This window comes from Nilaparvata lugens, chromosome 2 (genome assembly GCF_014356525.2).
Source record: "Nilaparvata lugens isolate BPH chromosome 2, ASM1435652v1, whole genome shotgun sequence".
Classification (NCBI taxonomy): Eukaryota; Metazoa; Arthropoda; class Insecta; order Hemiptera; family Delphacidae; genus Nilaparvata; species Nilaparvata lugens.
This window is the reverse complement of record NC_052505.1, coordinates 39,998,663-40,020,704: the sequence shown is the minus strand read 5'-3', so window position 1 is coordinate 40,020,704 and position 22,042 is coordinate 39,998,663. Positions and strand designations below refer to the sequence as shown.

General features: G+C 31.9%; 2 protein-coding genes across 2 annotated transcripts in view; both read left to right on the top strand.

The window, feature by feature from the left end:
* The first annotated feature begins 235 nt into the window (after positions 1-235).
* On the top strand, positions 236-5,609 carry LOC111043527 (mitochondrial import inner membrane translocase subunit Tim22). The gene is made up of 4 exons (XM_022328504.2): positions 236-722; positions 2,668-2,858; positions 4,225-4,297; positions 5,387-5,609. The coding sequence occupies exons 1-4, from the start codon at positions 506-508 to the stop codon at positions 5,464-5,466; spliced, it is 561 nt and encodes a 186-aa protein (XP_022184196.1). The 5' UTR covers positions 236-505; the 3' UTR covers positions 5,467-5,609.
* Positions 5,610-6,793: 1,184 nt separating this feature from the next.
* Positions 6,794-22,042, top strand: part of LOC111043533 (toll-like receptor 8) — a 34,672-nt gene continuing 19,423 nt past the window's right edge. Inside the window, exons 1-7 of the mRNA XM_039420073.1 lie at positions 6,794-6,928; positions 8,473-8,659; positions 9,073-9,247; positions 9,697-9,929; positions 11,694-12,062; positions 13,970-14,142; positions 16,095-16,398. Of these exons, the coding sequence (XP_039276007.1) occupies positions 6,909-6,928; positions 8,473-8,659; positions 9,073-9,247; positions 9,697-9,929; positions 11,694-12,062; positions 13,970-14,142; positions 16,095-16,398 (1,461 nt within the window). The 5' untranslated portion in view covers positions 6,794-6,908. The remainder of the gene's footprint in view (positions 6,929-8,472; positions 8,660-9,072; positions 9,248-9,696; positions 9,930-11,693; positions 12,063-13,969; positions 14,143-16,094; positions 16,399-22,042) is intronic.

The following is a 22,042-nucleotide window of genomic DNA, read 5'->3' as shown; positions in this document are numbered from 1 at the left end:
ACTTTGATGTTGCTATCCTTGTCTATCATTCGCCAAAGCAGGTAGTACTATCCTTATCTAGCTCCGCAACGATGCAAAATCTGTTTTTGACGTGGACCTCACTATACGATCTATAAAAGGCATTGACAATACAGAGAATCGGCCACGTTGTCCTCCTATCTTTCTCCACTGCCATTATAATAAGAACCTCACTATAATAGTGGTTTTGCACCAGTCACTCAACATGGAACAGTTTACCGCTGGAACTGGGACAATTTACCACTCACCATGTTCCCAGAACGAGCCCACCCACTCATGTCGATTGTTGAAGCAAATGTCGAGATCGCTTGTTCGAGAGTCGATCTTCAAAATAATTGATAGAGATTTTTGTAAAGCCACATAAAGTTGAGGTTAGTTTAGTTAGTGTGTTTGAAAAGTTTTGATATATTTTTGGGGTTATATCTCTATTTTACAGTATAATTTAAAACTAATTTGAATGTTAACTTGCTAATTTCAATATTCTACAATGGCTGTCGAGGATAAAAAACAAAGGGCAGCGTTTTTCAATGATAAAACTTTGGATACATTAGCTGTTTATTTTCTTGGTGATATTCATAGGTTTAGAGAGAATATTGTTATTCCTCGAAGTATGGGTCCTGTGTACATAAAAACAAATGAAGAGAAGATGGTTGAAGCTGCATTTGAAAGTTGTGCTTTTAAAACTGGCATGAGTTGTGTTCTTGGTAAGTAACCTTTCTGTTTACCGTAAATTATTAACCTCACTTTTTTGTTTTACATAATTACTAGAGACACCTGGGTTGAAAAACTAGCTCATGAACTGTTGTATTGATCTGTTATATTAAGGTTCGCATCTTGTAATTATACAGAGTTGGTGAGAATTATTGTGGAAACAGACAGGTTAAACATATCTTTTACAAGTATGATAATATTGCAGTAAAGGTTCCATTGAAATCCTATTCCAATTGAAAAAAAAAAATTGTCTGTCATCCTGGATCCAACTCCATTTTTCAAATGGGAAGGTGGTCATGTGATACATGATTTCAATACTGAAGCTTAAAGGAAAATTAATGACACATCGATATCTAGAAACCGTTTCAATGATTTTAACATTTGAAGGTACTAATAAATGATAAAAAATTAAATGAATGAGTTCCAATACTTCGAATAATCAAATTTAGTAAACACTAATAAAAGCTTCTACTCTCACTTTGAAAAAAAATAATTGCAGACAGACGTTAACGTCTCATATACTAAAGTGCCCTCTTGGAGGATTAGATTTGATGTATTGTTTTCAATTGGAGTGTGCATACCTATCCGCATCGTATAGGTATGCGCTCTCCAATTGAAAACAACCGCATAGTATAGGTATGCGCACTCCAATTGAAAACAATGCGTCAAACCTAATCGTCCGATGCGTGCTGTCCGCCCGATTACGATCTGTGTGCGCCTACCTTAATTCAGCTGAAATCATGTGTCGGCGCATAAAGTCTATCTGTCTACAGTCTGTGTGACAATTGCCAAATAAAAAGTTGTGTATTAAAAACTACAATCCCTCTGCTTCACTTTAGGATAACTACTACTAGGTTAACACTTCCATTATACTTAGGTATAAAGTTATCAAACAGTTATTGTAACACTATCAAAGTTTTTTCACATTACTGTACCGTTAAACTATAAAAAAAACATCTTATTTTAGCATTTTATGCCATGATCTCACAATTTACTATGTTTAGGCTATTTCAAAATAAATAATGTTAGGCCTATGAATTATTGAATCATCAAAAACACTTTGAACAAAATAGTTATTGATCGCGTTTTAATAACCCTACTAAACTATAGGTTACAAGCAAAATAAGCGCGCGGAATTCTTTCCGGTCGTTCATAGAATGCATGGTCTTTGAAGGGAACACTATGAAAGCGGTATAAAATGAATAATCCTATCATAAGAAGGACGCGCCAGAAATGAGGTCATGCATTCTGTAGACGTACAGAATAAATTATGCTCGTATAATTTGAGATTATGTAGCATGTAACTTGATCTGTCCTCAAAAGACTGTGGGAGTTGTCAAGTTTTGAAAAGCGATTGCCTGTCTTTTTTAAATACTAGGCCTATATTCTTTGATGCAATATTATAGCCTATCTAATAGATAACTTCTGTTTGCATTTTTTTTTTAATTTTCCTGTAAAAAGTTGATTTTAACTTCTCAGGTAGGTAGCAAGTTGAATAGGTAAGACCCATTATAGTAGTTATTATGCCAGGAATTTTCTAAATATTTCAATTTCTTGTTTGGCCAAGTTCAAGTAATAATTATTTTGTTGGTTATTTATCTGCAGGCTGCATCTCTGTGTGGGGTTGGTTTTTGTGTTACATTAAAGTAATTGAATGATGGCGAATAGTGGAGCGGTATGATTTGTTATGTACCCATTTCAATACATGTATTCCACTCAACACTCCCTTTGACGCTCCACTATGTGTCACCCTCAAAGATCCCAATACATGCGGGGCGATAAAAATTTAAGAATCTTGCCACTCCGGAACAGGCATTCCAGTTTTCTATCCTTTTCGCTCTTAAATAGTCTGCATGACTTTTTTGTATTCCAGTATAGAAGTATCATTTTAAATTGGAGACACAATTTATTTAAGTTGTTATTTCAATTCTCACCTAGGTTACGGTTTCGGGGCTGCAGTTGGACTGTTCTCTTCAAGTGTCAGTCCCATGACTGTTCCTGGCCAAGAAATGAAACAGAGTTCCGCCCGTGAAATTCTGCGTGAAATGAAAGGCACAACACTGAGCTATGCAAAAAACTTTGCTCTTGTTGGCACAGTATTTGCAGCTGTTGAATGTACAATTGAATCGGTAAGAACGATATTATTTCTCACTATCTTAGAAGTGCTTGAATCACTTGGCTTTCGAAAAATGGCGGTGGAATTGAGAGATGTAAACACATATATTATTTGTGTTGTAATCCCAGTGAGTTATCAACGTATTCGTCATGTACCAAAAAAAGAATTGTGAAAAGTAGAACAAAATATATTGAACTTTAAAAATTCTCCAATAAACTTATTGTCTCCTTCGAGTTCTAGTAGGTTGTAATAAGCATTTGTTGAAAAATATTTTTCAAGTATAAAAAATCTGAGAAACTAACTTTACCTCATTTTTACTAAGTACAAAGTGAAATTCAATTACAGTATTTTTTACTCTGAAAAACCTCCTAAGCTAAAAGATTTTTACAATGAAGGCTACTAGCTCTACTGTATTAGCTTCACTGCTTCACTGTATTAGCCTCACCATTTATATAATGATTCATTAATCATTCAGGCACTAAAATAGAATCAGTGATTCATAAAAGATTTTTTATGTCAATCACTCTTGTAAAATGTTATTTTCCCTCTTAATAATTTAATACATGTGAAAATATCTTGTGGGTACGGTATATCTGGTATAAGATAACTATTTTTGATATTATTCATTTTACATTGCCAGGTCTGATGAATCTGGCAAACATTGAAATAATCATGACACACAAAAAAATAACAACACTTCAATGCTAATCATAAATTAAATACGGTACGATTAAGAATAAACTACAGCTATTTGAGGAACCCATAAGCAAATAATGAAGCATATCAGATAAAATGATTAAGTGTTTTGAATGGCCAAAAGTTCTTTAAAGTTCTTAATTCATGTATATTACAATATATTCTGGCTTATGTTACACTAATTTACAATAAATTACAGTATAGATGATTATTGAACGAATTTTACAAAGTATGAGACATTGATAATCGGAATGAAGATGGGATGCAATTTGAATATCAATAATATAAGAAAGTTACTACATAAATTCACGTGAATCGGCTGTTATTCAACAAATAATAATTGTTGACTCTCTGAAAAGAATAATAAGATAATATTATCATAAGAGGGACCATGAGAATGGAGTGGGAAATAAGGGAGGTATAAGAAATGAATCTTTAAATGAATAAAAATGATTCAGTTCAAAACCAGAGCAATATGTTTAGATTTATAAAATATATACTAACTTAAAATGGTTTGTGTTTAGAGGTAATGTTTTAGGTCAAAGGTTAAAGTAGAGCAGCTATTCTAGGCCATCCTAGCGTCTAATGTGCTTGAGTGATGGAACTCTAAAAAATATGTGTTTTGTATTTTTTTTTATTGCAAAGGCGCTTATAATAATTATTTTTTTAATATCCAAATACAGTATCGAGGGAAGTCAGATTGGAGAAATGGCACCTATGCAGGCGGTGTGACTGGTGGATTGATTGGATTAAGAGGTAACAAATTATATTATTTTTCAAAACAAAATACCATTGAATCAAAAATAAACTCATAATTGTTAGGAAAATATCTTAGGAAGGTTTGTAATGAGTTCACTCTTCGTATATAGTATTTTTGTACCTAAGAAATCATAATATGTAAGCCTTTTCGACTAAAATTTTATTCATTTATCATTCGATTCAATTTCAAAAACTTCTACATAAAAAATACTCAAAGATGTCCGAGTTATTCTAGAGAGGACAGGTCTGAATGAAAAATTAGAATATTTATAGAATAATTTATAATATTATTGAATAATGTTTTCTACTGTAGGTACTGGACTATCTCTCAACAATTTCCGCTTGAACAGTAAAGAATTTGATTATAAAATAGTAAATTCAAAACTATTTAGTGCAATTTGTCTCTCTTCCTGACACAATCTATCCAGGAATAACTGAGGAGTGATCGAGAAATCGGCAATAACACAGGCATAATCCAGTATAGAACAAGTAATATTGTTAGAAGTCACCTTGCTGATAGAATAATGATTGTATTAATATTAATGAAATGAAATAAAAGTTATTAAATAACATTTTTTCATATTTTATTGATACAAAACTAGCTTTAACTAATTAGACTACTACATTTTCAACTACAATTGAAAATGATTTGAAACTATTTGTGTAAAATAAAATAAAAAAAATGTACTTGACAATTTCTTTTTCATTTCAATAATTGTAGAAGCCCTATAAAGGAAAAGTGAGTAATATCAAAATACATCAGTCTGTAGGCAATCTATGAAAACGAACTTTTTGCCTTTTTATCTGAATTATCTGAATTCGTAATGCAGAAATACATTTTGCCAATCCAGACTAATTAATATAGTATTATTTGTCAATATAATCATTCACAATTCGTATTTATTATCAGAAGCAACATATTTTGCTCACACTAAAACAATAACCATGAATACATTTAATAAATAATGTAAATAGAGCCTTTGTTTTTGAGAAGTTAGACTAGAAATCTGCAAAAGTTGAAGGAGTTTAACCTGTGAATCTCACGGTTCAAACTGGTATGATAGATTTTTTTCTTTGCTATTTCAGCGGGTGTTAAAGCTGGCATCTTTGGAGCTGCAGGATTTGCATTGTTCTCCACACTCATAGATTACTACATGCATATGTAATATCCAAACAGAACTTCGAATAGTTGAGTTGGATAATCTTCACTACTCTTATTGTTGTGTACTTCTATTTTGTAAATAGCCATCATGTAAATATTGTTGACTTTCTTCGAATTGTTTTAATTAAATCATCTCGATTGATTGTATAGTGTTGTATGTTCTCCATTCTATAAAAATACTTGAAAAATTTTGGAAATCTCCGGATCATGGAATAAACAATCTAGATTATTCCATGAACATAGATTGTTTATGCTATGTTCTAATGTAGTCAGTTTTAGCTTGCGAATACTAATAAAATGTCTTACTCTTTCAATGTACAAAATAAACATTCCAAAGATAAAGATTTAATCATCTTGAACCAACTATTTTATATTCATTTGATATGATATTTAAACTTGATATATTTATCATTGGAGTCAATATTCAATCTTCAGATTTGGCGAATAGCAGTTATCCCCCCTGTAGGCCTACTGTAAAACGTCTAAAGAACTAGTGGAGAAATTAGTATTCCATTTCAATAAATATTGTGAGAAAGTATAGCATGATATTAGAGTGTAATAAGACTGACTCGACTCTAAAAAAGAGTGGGATTTTAAAAAAATCAGATTATAGATACACCGAAAATAGAATTATATTTGAAAAATGATTGTTTGAGAGTTCAATACATCCAAATTCAAGTGAAAGGACATCTAGGGATGAGAGGTGAAAAATCTGTAAAATTGAAGCTTGCAAACACATATCAGGAAATTATCACCAATTAAAGACCAGTGTTCCTCAAATATCGAAAGCTGGAGAGAGGAGAATTCAAAAATGGTTTGATTCGTGTTTGATATTTGGAGAATGAATAGGCCTTTCATAAGAAATGATAGGAATAAATCTGCCAAAAATTCCATCATTCATAATTGAAATTCGATTGTTATAGAAAAATAATAACCAATAAGGTTGCTGTAAATAGAACTGTGAATAGTTTTCTATATATTATAATACCATGATTGTGTTGATGGTTTTTTAATGCTTTTACATAACTTTCGGAACATTCTTCAGAGAAGTGTAGATTTTCGTTCATTGTCTATTGAAAATTATGTGGTATCAAAGTGGGTGATATTCATCAAATTCAATCATAAAAATTTGATTGATGCTCTTTTGCTTGAATAAACACCAATGCCTTGGCCAATCAGTCATACCTTTCATAGAGTCATAAGAATTTATCCGGTGTTGCTCATTTTTATCAATTAGGCTATCCTATAAGAAAGTATCTCAATGAAGACAAACTTTAGTGGTCTCCAGTGAATAATGGTTGTTTCCAATCGCATCAGAATGGGAATTTTATTCCAACTTGAATCGGGCATGTTCTTATCAGTTTGATAAGGCACCTACTTGAACAGATAACAAAATGAAAACAATGATTCAGTATTCAAGTGAGTAGGTGTGATATGTGAGCCATCATGATTCATTCAAGTTCCAGGTAAGAATTTCAGTCGATTCCATATTTTTTAGAATAGAATATTTTATTCCTTTTTGAATAGGTACCGTTGTGATCATTTCATGTAATATGCCCTTGCAGCACAACTTTCAATCTTTTAAAAAGCTCTTAATTCTTCGAAGCTATGAATTCTTCTGTAAGCTTCTATCTTTTTCGAAGATAATAATTCAACATTCATTTCCTGTTGCTTTGTTAACTCCAATCGGCACACATTTATCACTTCATATATATTTCATAACTGGAAAATTATTATCTGATGTAGCCTACCTTACCACTTGGGATTTAGGGATTTTGGGATTAGGCCTACATTATATGCCATAAAAGATATTCGAACACAATAAAAAAATAATGAATAATCCTTATTAATAAACTAGCCGTCAGGCTCGCTTCGCTCGCCATATCCGTCTAGCCAGGGGGCTCCGCCCCCTGGACCCCCGACTGGATCGTTCAAGAATGAAATCAGCAGGCTCGCTTCGCTCGCCTGCATTTTTCATTTGAGCATTTTCATCATATGTTAGGACAATCCAGTCGGGGGCCAGACTAAACGTCTGGCTAAACGGATATGGCGAGCGAAGCGAGCCTGACGGCTAGTAATATAATATTCCCAGGATTGAAGTAGCAGTGCCCAATCAATTTTTCCGCGATAAATGCATTTAAATCTTCAACTTGGTGCCATCCTAACAAAGTCAACTCAACTTAATGCCAACCTGACAAAATCATTAATTTAGTTGCCAGTTAACAACTGTTTCGAAGAGGTAGCCTACTCTATCTAGATTATAGTTCTATAGTAACATATGATATGGAAATTTCAATTATAATTAAGAGATTGGGAGAAGAAGAATATACATGCTAAAAGACGAACTTTACACCCTTAAAAACAACCCTTAGATTTAAAATATTGCCAAAAGATTTCTTAGTGCGCCTCTAAAGGGCCAACTGAACATATCTACCAAATTTGATCGTTTTTGGTCCGGTAGATTTTTAGTACTGCGAGTGAGTGAGTGAGTCAGTCAGTCAGTGAGTGAGTGCCATTTCGCTTTTATATATATAGATAGACTAGTCATCATTTTAGGTTTTTTGAAATAGAAAACGTAAATAGCCCTACTAATATTGCTAATATTATCTGTCTCAGCTGAAAATATTAGTCTCTAAAATCAGCCTACTTCTTGAAAATTAATATTCGATAGAGAAAATTATTCAACTTTTATAATGTTTAAAAATACTTGAAATATTGCAACAGCCTGCTACTTGAAAATTTACAAGTGATTCAATTCTAATTATATCAAAATTAATCAAAGTTAGTTGACAATTATCAATAAATGCTTGTATTAAAGAGAGTTTAATAAATCATACCATGAACACTCCTAGTTTTATAAAAATGCAATATTATGATTAGTTGCAATATAATATATTATTTTCATCTACAATAATGATTAGTTGAAGATAACGATGTAAATGTACCGGTATTTATTGTTCATATCACTGAATTGAGTATCTGATTATGGTTCTGTTCTGCTCCTTCACAGGATTATCATATCAACGTTATGTGTTCTGCTGTTGCCTGGAAAAACATTAGAAGATGAATCTAAAAACATCAATTCCTTCAATAGTAATCTGTCAAATTACCCTCTTGGAGACAAGCAAATTAATGCTGACTACAGTAAACGAATGTTACATGACTTGTCAACAGTTTTAAACTGGGTGAATGGGAATGTAAGTGGTGAATATATTTTTTATTTAACAAAATTTCTGAACTTAATTTTTCCATCCCATTGAAATTTAAGATTTAACTGCTTCGCGTGATTTTCTTTAATGAACGGACGGAGAAGCAGTTGACCTCTGTTCTGTTTGTGGCAAGTGGCAACTAAAAATTTTCAAATCCAAATCAAATCAGGCTCTCAAATGAGCTTATTATCACATAATCAATTACTCTAGCCGCACTAAGCAGTAGTAAAATAAGTACTGCTGGTTAGTATGCTTTCTATTTTAACACCGAACAAATATTTTTCAACAACCCAAGTAACTCATATAGTATTTGGAAATTGTAACCACTTATTCAATTACATTAAACACACCATTGAAACGTTTTCTAGTTTTATTCAGAGTGACCAATTTTTCATTTTCAGATTACATCATTGGATGTTTCCAACAATTACATACAGAAGATCCCTTCCTTGCCCGTTTTGGCCAGACTGAAAAAATTGAATCTCAAAGATAACAATATCAAAATTATAGAAGAAAGAGCATTCAGCAACCTTCCCAACTTGGAATACCTGGATTTGAGCTTCAATTTTCTAACTGGTATGAAAATCATCATTCCTTGATCACAATACACCGTAATTTATTACTAACCTGTATTAAGATACAGCTATATTGTATATAACTTTTTTTCTGAAAAATAAAAATAAAATGACAACAATCATAATCATGATATACAAACTTACAAAGCTCTATGAATACAAATCGAATTGAATTTAAAAAATAACACTAGAAAGAATTACCTAACTCTGATCCGCTTTCCAGACCGCCTCAATTGATCTTATTTGTATTTAGCCTATATTTGTAATCATGAAAGGTTCATCAATATTTGATAGGGACATGTGTGTGTGTGTGTGTGTGTGTGTGTGTGTGTGTGTGGTGTGTGTGTGTGTGTGTGTGTGTGTGTGTGTGTGTTTGTGTGTGTTTCTTCTGATCGATAAATTCATCAAGATTCTGCTTGTGTAGCCTAATAAATTTCAATTTGTTTCTAGGATTAACTTTGAGGGCTGATGTGTTGAGAGGCAATTTCACATCCAATCTCTACGAACCTCTACCAATAAAAGTTCTGTTAGTTGGCTTCAATCGGATCACCTCGCTGAATGCTAATACTTTCGAGCATCTGCCTTATTTGAAAGAACTGCATCTGTGTGGAAATCCTCTCAAGTCGGCGGCGGCATATCAGTTTAATTTTCTCCAAGCTATAAACTCTGTTACTACTTTGGAGGTAAAATATATCTCTTGAATACATTTTCATTATTTACCTATATTGAACATTTTTGAAAAATAAGATTTCTAATATAATATAGGTGGTAATGAACTGAAACTTCTAGCAGAATAAAACTGCATCATTCAGAAACCTAAATATTCATAAATGTAAATTGTATATACATTTATGGTCTTTGCCAGTTAGCCAATAAGGAAAATTCCTCGATCGATTCAATCGATAATGTATTTCTTAATATTTAAGACATTTTTCATTGAATTTCAAAAGTCCTATAGGCTAATACAGGAAGAAGTATCCCTTACTCTTGAAGTGGATTGCTCGATGACCTATCAGTTTTATTTTTCTAGAGTATTGGAGCGTTTTTCCTTCTTTCAATTTTTTTGAAATTTCTATTAAACAGGCTACTAAATTTTTGCTTTTGAGTTTGTTGTAGTTCTGAGACCTGGGATTACATTATTGAGTTCTATTGACTCATTATTTTTAGTATGAATAATGGATGAATTAGTTTATATAGTATATATATTTGTTTATTTTATTTGTTTGCCGTGTGTCGAAATAAGAATCTTATATTACCACTCATCTATAAATATAAATTACATCTCCAACAATATTGTAATTTATATAGGTGAGCAAGCCTATAAAGGCTTGGATAAATAATATAATCCAATTTCGATCCGGTTTGTGACAGATTGGGTGACCTTTATTTTCAAAATGAATACGGAAGTAAATTGTTGAAAAAATATATAATGATTATAATAAAATTATGATAATATTATTATTTAGATAGATTTCAATAATAGATGGGGGAGATAGTAGCGTAAACCTTGTTCATTTGATGCAGAACACGGAATTTTCAAAAAAATAGTATTTTCAAATAATATAGTAGCCTCCTAACTGGACAATAGTTTTATCTGGAAGAATTGAAACAGCAAAATTTGCAATTCAAAAGAAATTGATGAAATTTGTCTTTCTCTGAAAAATATTTCCCTCTCTTTCCTTCTGAAAAATGTTCTCTTCTGTACAAATATATTCTTGGAATCTGTTTTGGAGATTCCTCATGAATCGGTTCAGGTGGACACATCTGGCGATTTTAGGGGGCCAAGAGACTATACCGAGATTACCTAATGTTTCTTGAGTAATGGCAAGTTTTTAGTGTTTTAATTATTAGAGTTAAATACATGTTTTCCTTACATGCTTATGTTTTTAAATTTTCCTGACATTCCTTGACACATTTTGTGTCACTCTCAGTATTATAAATGGAATTATCCCTTCCAACATTGCCATCATGAAAAAGTCTCAAAAGGCATAAATAAAAACGTTATTTCTTCAATATCTGACCATTCTCTTTATCTAATAGTAATATCATCTTATATCACTTTTATTTTTTTTCTATTTTACGTACATTTTTGTCTACTATGAAATTAATTTCAGTTATTGAAATTTAGTTCACATTATATATTATTCGGTTTCACGGTGACTCTTTATCAAATCATCCTGAAATAAAAAACATAATTATTGTTTGTTGAGCTTGAAACGTCAATAATGACAATCTAATATTGGAACAGTTTGAATTTTTAAATGGAGTTCAAATGTGAACAGATGTAGTTAATGTTTTCACTTGGTTTTACGTAGGTACCATTTTTATCTATTATGATTCTTTGTGTTTCATTTGACGTAGGTTTCAAAGTATTATCATAAACGTCATTAATTTGAAGTCTTTTGTAACTTGAACTAAACTCAAACACGTATTTTTTTCATCCACAGGTTCTGGACCTCGCCAAAACTGATATCCCGTCTCTTGATTGCCGAAATTTAAAAAAATTGTCTTTAAAGAAACTCTACATAAATGGAAACCAATTTACAAGAGTTCCAGATTCCTTGCATTTCCTCAGCAGCTTAGAACTCATTGATTTCAATGAGAATCCCATGACCGAAATAAACAAGGAATCATTCACTGGTTTAGTAAATTTAAGAGAAATTGTTCTTTCTGGTATGCCAAACTTGACTTCTATTAAGGCTGGCACTTTCACCAATCTTTCAAATCTGGAAACATTGAAATGCTCGTATAATCCTGAGCTGTCTTACATTGATGAAGAAGCATTTTCAAATCATCCTTCTTATGGATTAAAAAATGTAAGACTTGCTTTATTCATGCAGTATGTGACTTGAATTGGAATAATCTATATTCTAAATCGAATAGTTTCAAAATTTATAATTGAACAATCTCTGAACAAATTCAATGTCTGCAATCCTGTCTATAAAATATAATATACGCATAACTAACTGTGCACAATTAATGCAGCTGGTATATTTTTGTTCATAGCGAGATTTTACTACTCATTGCTATTTAGTGGGTCTACCTTAGTATATTAGTGTATTCTATCAAGTCTCCACAAATAAAACAAAAGCTATTATTTTTTTGAGATTTATGTAAAGATTTAATCAAGTTTCTAATTGTATGCAGTTATCTTCTCATAAACTAATTCTCTCCGACAAAGTCTACTCTTCGAAAACTCTAAAACACTTCAAAATACAATGCTCTCTATAAAATATAATATAAGCATGACTGCTCCACAAGCTCTGAATGACTGATCTGAAGAATTATTATTCATTCATTTAATCATTTGATTCAATCATTCATTTTTATCTATTTTGTTTTGTTTTAGATTTATTGAACATGATCATTATCTCTACTTTATTCAATAACGTTATTTCATATTATAAAAGCGAATTTATATGAATGATTATTGTGTTTCATTATTAATGAAGATTCGCCTACTATTTATTTAACGCAGTAGACCTATTATAAAATCAAATATGTTTATCATGATTATAACTTTATAACTGAATTCTTTTATAGGCTATGTACTTTGTTCTCTATTATAGAGACTCTCACCTAAATTCAACTTTTTCTATATCTTACAAAAACTTTGGGAATACACAAATTCATATACTACGTAATTTATTTGTCCTGTTACACAGTTCGTAATGTGATTCATAAAACTTAAATTCAGTTTTAATAAAAATCTATAGTTGTCATAATATACAACAGAAATATAATATTTATTACAAATTACTAAGTTACTGGAGATTATTTGAGAATGTGCTCGAAATGTCCACCCATTAAAGTTATACACGCTTTCACCATAATATTCATGTTCCTTGCAAAAACATTCTGTTTATAAGACGACCAGAATCAACACAGATTGTTACACAGCTCAAGGATAATCAACACTCCTTGTCGTGTGTATACTGATTGAGTAGAGCTACCAACTTCGTGAGAAAAAACAAAATTTCCTTTATTAAAAATAAATTACCTCACATTTACAATAGTGTAAAAGGCTAAAAATCACTCTATAACCAATGTAATGTCTATGTATAATTTATAAATATCTTATAAGTGCAGTCACCAGGTATTTTTTGCTGAAAGGAACTTCGAATCAATTTTTTTTTGTGAAATGATTCTGGAATATTGAACAATTAGTCAAGTTGACTAGCTTCTAGCCCTGGAGCTTTCTACACAGTGCACCAAAAATCTCGAGTTTTCAACTCAGATCCCAGTTTCCTGGGATTTCTGCCTAATCCAACAATATCAAACAAAGAATCTTTTTCACCTTTATTATTCTAATAAAATTTTCGCAGAAAACTGGAAACGGAACCCGAATTCCAAGTTTTGGGTGCACTCTGTAAAAAGTTCCAAGGCTTGGTCAATTTTCTGTATTCAAGTTGTCCAATAGGCCTACAGTACTCATTGCATGATGTACTAATCAGTTGGTACGGAATTAGTTTTCGAAACTGAACTTTTTCAGTACCTGGTGACTGAACTACGAGAATATATAGAAATCTATATTCCATCTCAAACTCAAATTTTCATGGAAATCTACAAATAATAAGTGGATTATATAAATTTTTACGATTGCAGCTATCAAGAATAATCATACGAAATTTCAATTACACACAATGAGAAGATAATTGGCATATGATATTTAAATAAATATCAGATGAAATGCATATAATCAAATTAATTGTTTTTGCTCTAGGTGTATCTAACCAACAACAACCTGCGTCATCTGCCCAAAAATCTATTAAGATGGTCACAACTCGATAGATTGGAGCTGGATGGTAACCCTTGGAGCTGTGACTGCAAATCACAGTGGCTCATCAACTTCGAAAACCGTCGCAACCATTCAATTATCTCATTCAATGATTTGATGTAAGTACACTCAGTGTATGTTCTTTATCTTTATATGGATGTGGTAACTTGGACCATAGAAAAATATTTTTTAAAAGTGGTATTCTCTTCGCTCAGACATTCTTCTATCAATGAAAAAATTAATGAAGGAATAGAGTAAATATCTCTCTATCAATGCTACCCTCACAACTTTGTAGTCCAGGTGCAAATTATTGAATTACTAGATACTAAAAAAAGCACTCCAAGAAATGTTAAATCTATAAAATTAAGATAGTTTTCTCAGCTTTAAAATGATATGTCTTCACGCCCTGAAGTCTATTAATGTGTTCTCCAGCGCTTTTTATTTCGATTGCTATTCAGTTATAGTGAGAGATATCTGATTGATTCTACCACTAGAGTGTTTAGAAACACCCATACTTCAATATTCGAGAGTAGCCTACTCTTTTCATGATTAATATAACTTTTTCGGGGACTCCTCTTTAAAAATATTTACAAAGTGGGAAGTAAGTCCTCAAAAATTCAGATTTCATGTTTTTGAAGTTATATTAATAATAACTAGCCGGCAGGCTCGCTTTGCTCGTCTCATCCTCTAGAAAGGGACCCCCGGCTTAATCATCCAGAGATGAGAACAGCAGACTCGCTTGGCTCGCCTGCATTCTTTATCTGAGCTTACTTCCTCCCATCATATACATTTTTTTAGGATAATTTCAATCAACAGTTGACAGAGATCACGCAGAATCTACTTCAATTACATTTACAGTGTGGAAAGTGAAATTTTGTCCCGGAAAAAAGTGTGCTCCACACTTGTGAAGTTTTATTGATCAAGAAAAGAGTACTTAAAATCAGACGATTCTTTCGAATATTATAGTTTGGGTGTTTTTTAACACTCCAGTGGTAGAATCAATCCGATGTCACTCATTATAACTGAATATAAATCGAAATAAAAATTCTGTCAATATTATGGCCGACATCTTGAATATTTCAATAATGACGAATATTTTCGTTGTTTCCATCATCAAATATTCTTATTCGGCTTGATCTATTATAAAGATTGAGACTATTTTCAAGTCTTTATCATCAAGAAGTGATGAAAAATTCATAGTTCTATCATTTTACCTCATGCCTATGGAAAAACGCAGTAGAAATCATGCAAGGTTTTTTTGGAGGGCGCTGGAGAACACATTCATAGACGTACACCGCGTGAAGACATAGCATTCATTTTAAAACTGAGAAAACTATCTTAATTTCATAGATTTAACATTTACCTGTATTTCTTGCACAAAAAAAGTTATGATGGGGAGAATTTTGAGAAAATGAAGAAAAACAGGTTTCGTAAGGTTTCGGGATGACTATATCCAATGAAATATGCGTTTTAGAGGGAACCTTCATATTATAACAATTGTAGAGGAAGATTTTCCGAATATTTTGGTGAAAAAACAGGTGAATATTATGAACGATTATCAAAATGAAAGCGTTATAAAAAACCCTGAAAATTTTGGCGGCTATCTTGTTTTCGAGGTGTTTGCCTGTGATTTCGTCTTATCATCATTGTGTTCCTTATAAAACTACAGTCCAACCGATTAAGTTAAGACGTCTTCCACGGTTGTTACCCAAAAATGATTGTTCATAATTGGATGAAAATACAATATGTCCAATTTTCTACTTTAATAGTTCTATTAACAAAAAAAACTTGAATAAACCTCTGGTGCTCATGACTCGTCATCACTTTTGGGTACGGTACAGTACTTTATTATGGATCAATTCTTCTTTCATATCTAATAACAATTTTCAATCGTGTTCAGTATAAAAATTCTTTTCATTTTCAAATTTTATAAACACTCACTTTCATTTTATTGTGAGCAATAACATTTTTTACTATTATTTATTTATTGTTGCAATTTTAATGTTTGTTGTCCGATAATGCTTTTTAGAAGAAATTTCCTATTTTTTTCATCTGCCTGTGCATGTTTCAGATGCAGAGAGCCTCCTTGGTTGAACGGAACTCCATTTGGAATGCTGGCTCATCCATTCGGGAAATTCATGTGTGACGAAATGACTAGAGTGAAACACGAAATGGTTGCTTTCAAATCAGTCTCAGATATTGTGATTCTACTCGCGTTCACTGCACTATTGTTCTTCATCCTGGGAATAGTGTTCATCTACTATCTCGTTTTGGTCTCATCTAAGTCAGGATTGGTCACCGACGATTTCTGCACATCCAATGACTATGAAGACACTACCAAATACATAAAATTGAAGGAATTGAAATGTCATAATTGAAATATCATACTTATGCTATTCAGGGTTTGCAATTGAAGTGATCAATATCAGTAGAATTCCATTCTAAATGGAGATTAGAAATAACTTTACTTGATGTTAATTATTTCAAGGGACGATATAGTTGTCTTTCAAGTATTTTTTATGATTGTTAAATCAAGTAGAAGATTTCAAAGTAGCGTTTATTGTTTCCCAAGTTGATCATCACTATTTTATTTCTTGTAAAGGTTCTACAATTGGAGTAATGATCAAACACAGTAGGAGTTTTATTCACAAGGATGAATCATCCTTTTCCATAATTACAGACCCAGCATGATATAACTCCAAGTGTCGATATAGTTGCTCTTTGTATTCAAAATTACTTTTAATGGAAAAAAAATATGAAAATGATAGAACAAGGAAAGTAGGTAGTTGAATTGTCCCTATCAGCTTCTACGATTCCACACCATATTGAGGTTCTGAAATTTGAATCAATAACTTCAGTAGAGTTATTGAGTTAATAAACAATGTTCTATTTCTCTTGTTTGTATTTTTTCGTGGTAGAGTGTACCAAGAGTTTCAATTTTGGGGAAATTTTATAGATTTGACAAATCTGATGTCCAGCAGCTCACTTTTCCCTATTTCCTCACAATTAGTGTTTATTCAGTGCTAAACAGCATTGATATTCAAGTTTGGTTAAATTTGCAAACCTTCTCACTAAGCTCTTCATTTCATACAGGAAAGAAATAAAAGAGTTAACAGGTTGGAGAACAAGGGCAAAAGTAACAGAAGAATCCAATTTCACCGTGTGAACTCGCCATGTCGGTTTAAAATAAACATATTCACAATGCTAACTAATGGTAGAGATGGTGGTCATACCAAGCAAATTTTGCCTACAGTATTAGCATTGAAACCTATGAGCGTGAAATGTCAGAATTATAGTAATCAACTGATTTGTGATGCTTCGAATAGGAAATTTATGCGAGAGAGGTTGAGGTGTTTATAGAAGATAGACTAAAAAGCTGGAAAACTCATTTGAAGTACATCGTCCTTATTGAACCTCTTGAATTACAACAAGATCGTATGTGAACATGATCAGACTATCAGAGTATCCATGCTGTTTTGAACGTTATTTTCTCCACGTACCGGTATGCATACCGTAAACAGTTTTCAAATGGACATCTGAATTGCTCAATTATAAGAATTATACCTATTTCTAATTCCAACATTATATTGATAGCTTCAAGAACATAATAGATTATTGTTTTAAAAAATATAAATATTAGACTATATTTGAATAAATTATATTAATACATTATGAGAGAATCTCTCATTTCGTTCATTTATATCGTCAGAGATTGTGTTGAGCATTTTTGCAACTTCCTTCATTAATTGGAATTCACTCCTCAATATTATTGTTGCGAAAAAGGTTCCAATATCCTATTCCTATAATATAATCTCTTACCATAATCCCCTTCCTATAATTCCAAAGTCTTCAAGTAGTCTTGAGGTTTAATCTTCACATTAAATGAATTCTTATCTAGCATATTTATACTTTGTACATAACATTTTCATAATAAGAATTTAATATACATAATACTTTTCGTAGCCGCCACTAGGAAATGATTTGTTAACTACTGTATGTCACCCTACTTGATACTAAAAAACTCCCATAAATAAGACTTATATTCCATTCAATAGGTTATTGGGTAAAGAGTTACATCCTGTAAATATAAAATCAAAACCTAAAACCTCTATACGATAATTCACTTAACAATTTAAATAATCGTTTTGAAAATTCAAATAGTCAAAGGGCATAAGTCCAAAAATTCAGTTTTAAGAAAATGGTTGTTTAGTATGTTCAAACATCTTTTAAAGGAGTTTAAATGTTATTTTGATAGAACTCACCATGTAGTTTCAATAAAAACATATTTACAATGCTATTTATAAAATTGGCTAAATTCAAATTTACTTATTTTATCATGACTTGAACTGTTTGGCCCATAAAAAATATAGATTGAAGTGATTTTTGTAGCTGTTCAGCCCAGTGTGGGCTTTGGCCTCCTCCATAACATTCCTGCAAGCATCCCTATCTGTCAATCTCCTCATTATATAGCCCATCCTTATAAAATCATCCCTGATCTCAACTTCCCATCGTATTCTCGGTCTGCCCCGTCTCCTTCTCTGTGAAGTTTCTCTTTGATTTCTATTTTTGGCATTCTGTTTTCATTCATCCTGTAAATATGTGCGAACCATCTTAGAACCTGTCCCTTATAAAGCGTACTATACTAAGGCCTCTTATCAATATCCATGTTCACCATTACTTCTTCTTCTCCACTCTTCTCCTTCTTAAACAGGATCGTAGACTTTTCTGAGAACCTGTCGTTCAAATACCTTCGTTCTTCCTTAGTCTAGTCTACGATTCAGAGCTATAAGTCTTATGAGGGTTTTATAAATCTTAAGCTTGGTACTTCTACAGATTAGCTTGTTCTTTAGAATCATCATGTTGCTGTAATGTGCTCTATTATCAGAAACTATTGCTTACTACTGGTTCACATCATATTTATATTATCCAATTCAACACTCAGATAACTAGAGTTTTTCAACCCTTCAACAACATCCTTTATTAGACATTGCAGAACTCTTCGCGCTTGTCTTCTTGATATTTTCATGTATTCAAAACATTTTCAAGTCATCTTTAAACTAACTGCTGTGTTCTTACCCATGCTTGATTTAACAAAATTCTTCTGCTATTGATCACTTGAGATTTGAAAATCCAAATCAAATAAGAAAGACTAGAAATTTTACATCCATAATGTATTCATGTAATTATCTCATTTCATCGAAAAGTTAACTTGTCCTTTTTCTTCTGGGATCAAACAATTTTTGTTGGTAGCATAAGGAAATTTTTCATTAAAAATTGGTTCTGGACTTCTCTTATGTAATTTAAATTATGTATTGAAAAATTTCAACCAGAATATAAATTGCAAGCACTCTCCTTTTTCATGTCTATATTGACTGGACTAACATGATGTGTGAGGTCGTGTATCCGAATAACTTATTAAATTTGACGTCATATTGAAGCATCTCATCCATCCCACACATTAGGCCTATTGTTTTGACAATAATGTTTGATCAACTGCTGCTGTTAAATGTTTTATTGCACTTATTTTCAATACCCTAAGGTATATAAACACCAGCTTATATTTTGCGGCTCTGCAATTAACTATACTAGTTATTTGGGAAGTTATTCTGAACTTTTACTGTTAATCGGGAGCTATATTCCAGAATTGACAAGATGGTGAGTAGGCCTACCGTAGGTGGAAACAGACCGAGTGTTTTTTATAATTTTATTATTGTAATTATTTTTGCAGTTTGGCAATGTAAAAGTGAAATTTATAACAACAAAATAAGTGAGATATTCCATTAATTTGGAGGTGATTGGATATTTTTCATTTTTTTCGATTTGTAACCTATCAAAATGAAAAAAAGCTCAAGAAATACTTTTTCCGATCATTAGGTTATACTTTTTGAGATGAAGCTTAAAGTTTAAATTTTTGGGACAGATCTTTCAAACTCGGCAGAAAATGAATCCATGAAATTTTGAGAATAAATTCTTCATGGTATTTGTTATGAATAAAACAAAAATTCTCTGAAAATATCAATTTTTGAGAAAGTTATGGTTACCAAAATGACCAAAAATAACTCAACTAAAAGTTATTTTCTCAAAAATTAATAGCCTATTTTTAGGATTATTTTTATTCTATCAACAAGATACCATGAGGTTGATTTATCGTTAGTATTAAATTTATCTTTTACCGAATTTTAAATGATCTGTCCCAAAAATTTAAGCTTTATGCGCTCATATCACAAAAAATAATGATCGGAAAAAATGTTTTCCTGAGAAAACTATTTCATTTTGATAGCTTGATAGTATAAAAATTGGAAAACTTTTAAAAATATAACCAGTGGAATGTTTTTTCAGGCCTTTGCACAGCGTTAACGAATTTATTGAAATGATTGCCCCAAAAATTTAAAATTTAGGCGCTCATATCTCGAAAAGTAATAATCGGAAGAACATTTCTTGGAAAAACTTTTTTATGTTGATAGCTTGATTGTATAAAATTGAAAAAGATTGAAAAATATCACCAGTAAAAAGTTTTTTTAACCCAATGGAAGCTCCCACATTGAAAGACTGCATTTGAGTGAATGCTGAACGCTCCCATATAGTATCATGAACCATTATATCTATGTATATATAAATGAATGTCTGTTTGTTCCCTATAGACTTGAAAACTACTTGACAGAACGGTATGAAACTTTGAGAATATGTTGTGAATATTGGGGATGGTTTTTGACCAGAAATTCTAATAGGGGGGCTAATAATTATTATTTATTGATCAATTTTACAGACCTATGTTTTCGAAATTGTCGGCCGAGCGGCTAACGTAGAACGGGAAGATTATCATGATTTAAGATCATGTTGTGATAATATGATTTAGCATCTAAAGCTACCAGCTGTAATAAACACGTCATCCTGTGATAAATTGTGTACTGGTATCAAAACGGTAGTTTGGAGTTGAAGTGTAGTTGATTGGTACCAGCTGTAGAAATGGTTCCTTAGAAGACCTATACAAATAATTATTATCACTCCCCTATCATTGAGAAACTGGAAAATGTTGGAAAAAATTATTCCAGATTATGAAAGAGAGTTAGTTGTTCATATTGCATTAATTGATTACTAAAGAATGACAGAATAATTTACTATTTTTTTAGCTTAGCTTATATTCATCCTAAAATGGAAGATGGAATGAATATGGAATCCTGTGTGATTCATCGTATATCGCATATTTCCTGGACCATCTATTGCGATAACCAACAACTATGAAAACATTAAATTCATCTTCTAAACACTGATTTAACCAATCTATTTTTTCAATTCAACACTTTACTGATAGATATTACTACCAATTGATTGAGAAGAATATGTTCTCGGAATAATAAATGCTGCATGACTAAGCACATGGGAAGTCCGTATTATTGAGATGTAAATGAAAAATATTGATTGTCAGATAAATTTAATGATTCACCAAATATCAGTATCATGTCAAGGTGACATGAGATACATTGACTTTTCGGCGGTACGAAGTTATTCGCCGGGTAAGCTAGTCATCTATAAACTCTCTTTTTACTCATTAGAGCTGGAATTAGTGGTGCCCACTTGAAGGGGGGGGGAAGATAGTCTCTTCACCCCAAACTCCCAAAAATTACTAAGAGGTGGGGGAAGTCAATAAAGAAGCTGAAATCTTTTCAAAAATTACATTATTTCAAAAATCAGAGATTTTTATATGGATTGGGACGATAAACACTCAATACCATGAGTGTCCTTGATTTTATAAGGAAGATACAAAGAAATTTGAGTTGAACCTTGAGACAGATGAGTTTTCTCAACAGTGGAACTGATTTATTTGCAAAATACTCCTATTATCATGTGATTTATTGAATATGAAATTTGATTCCCTCTCTTATTGCTTAATAATTGAAAGTAAGTTTCAACTCCCCCTTCCCATCATAAGGTCCCATGATGGGATTCTGTCACCCCACCCTCCAACAGTTCAATTAAGTCGACGCCGCTGGCTGGAGTTCATTGGGAAGCGCAGTAGTA

Coding starts and splice junctions, on each gene's coding strand:
- LOC111043527 (XM_022328504.2), top strand. CDS start 506: ATGGCTGTCGAGGATAAAAAACAAAGGGCAGCGTTTTTCAATGATAAA. Junction 723..2,667: donor TGGCATGAGTTGTGTTCTTG/GTAAGTAACCTT, acceptor ATTCTCACCTAG/GTTACGGTTTCGGGGCTGCA. Junction 4,298..5,386: donor TGGATTGATTGGATTAAGAG/GTAACAAATTAT, acceptor TTGCTATTTCAG/CGGGTGTTAAAGCTGGCATC.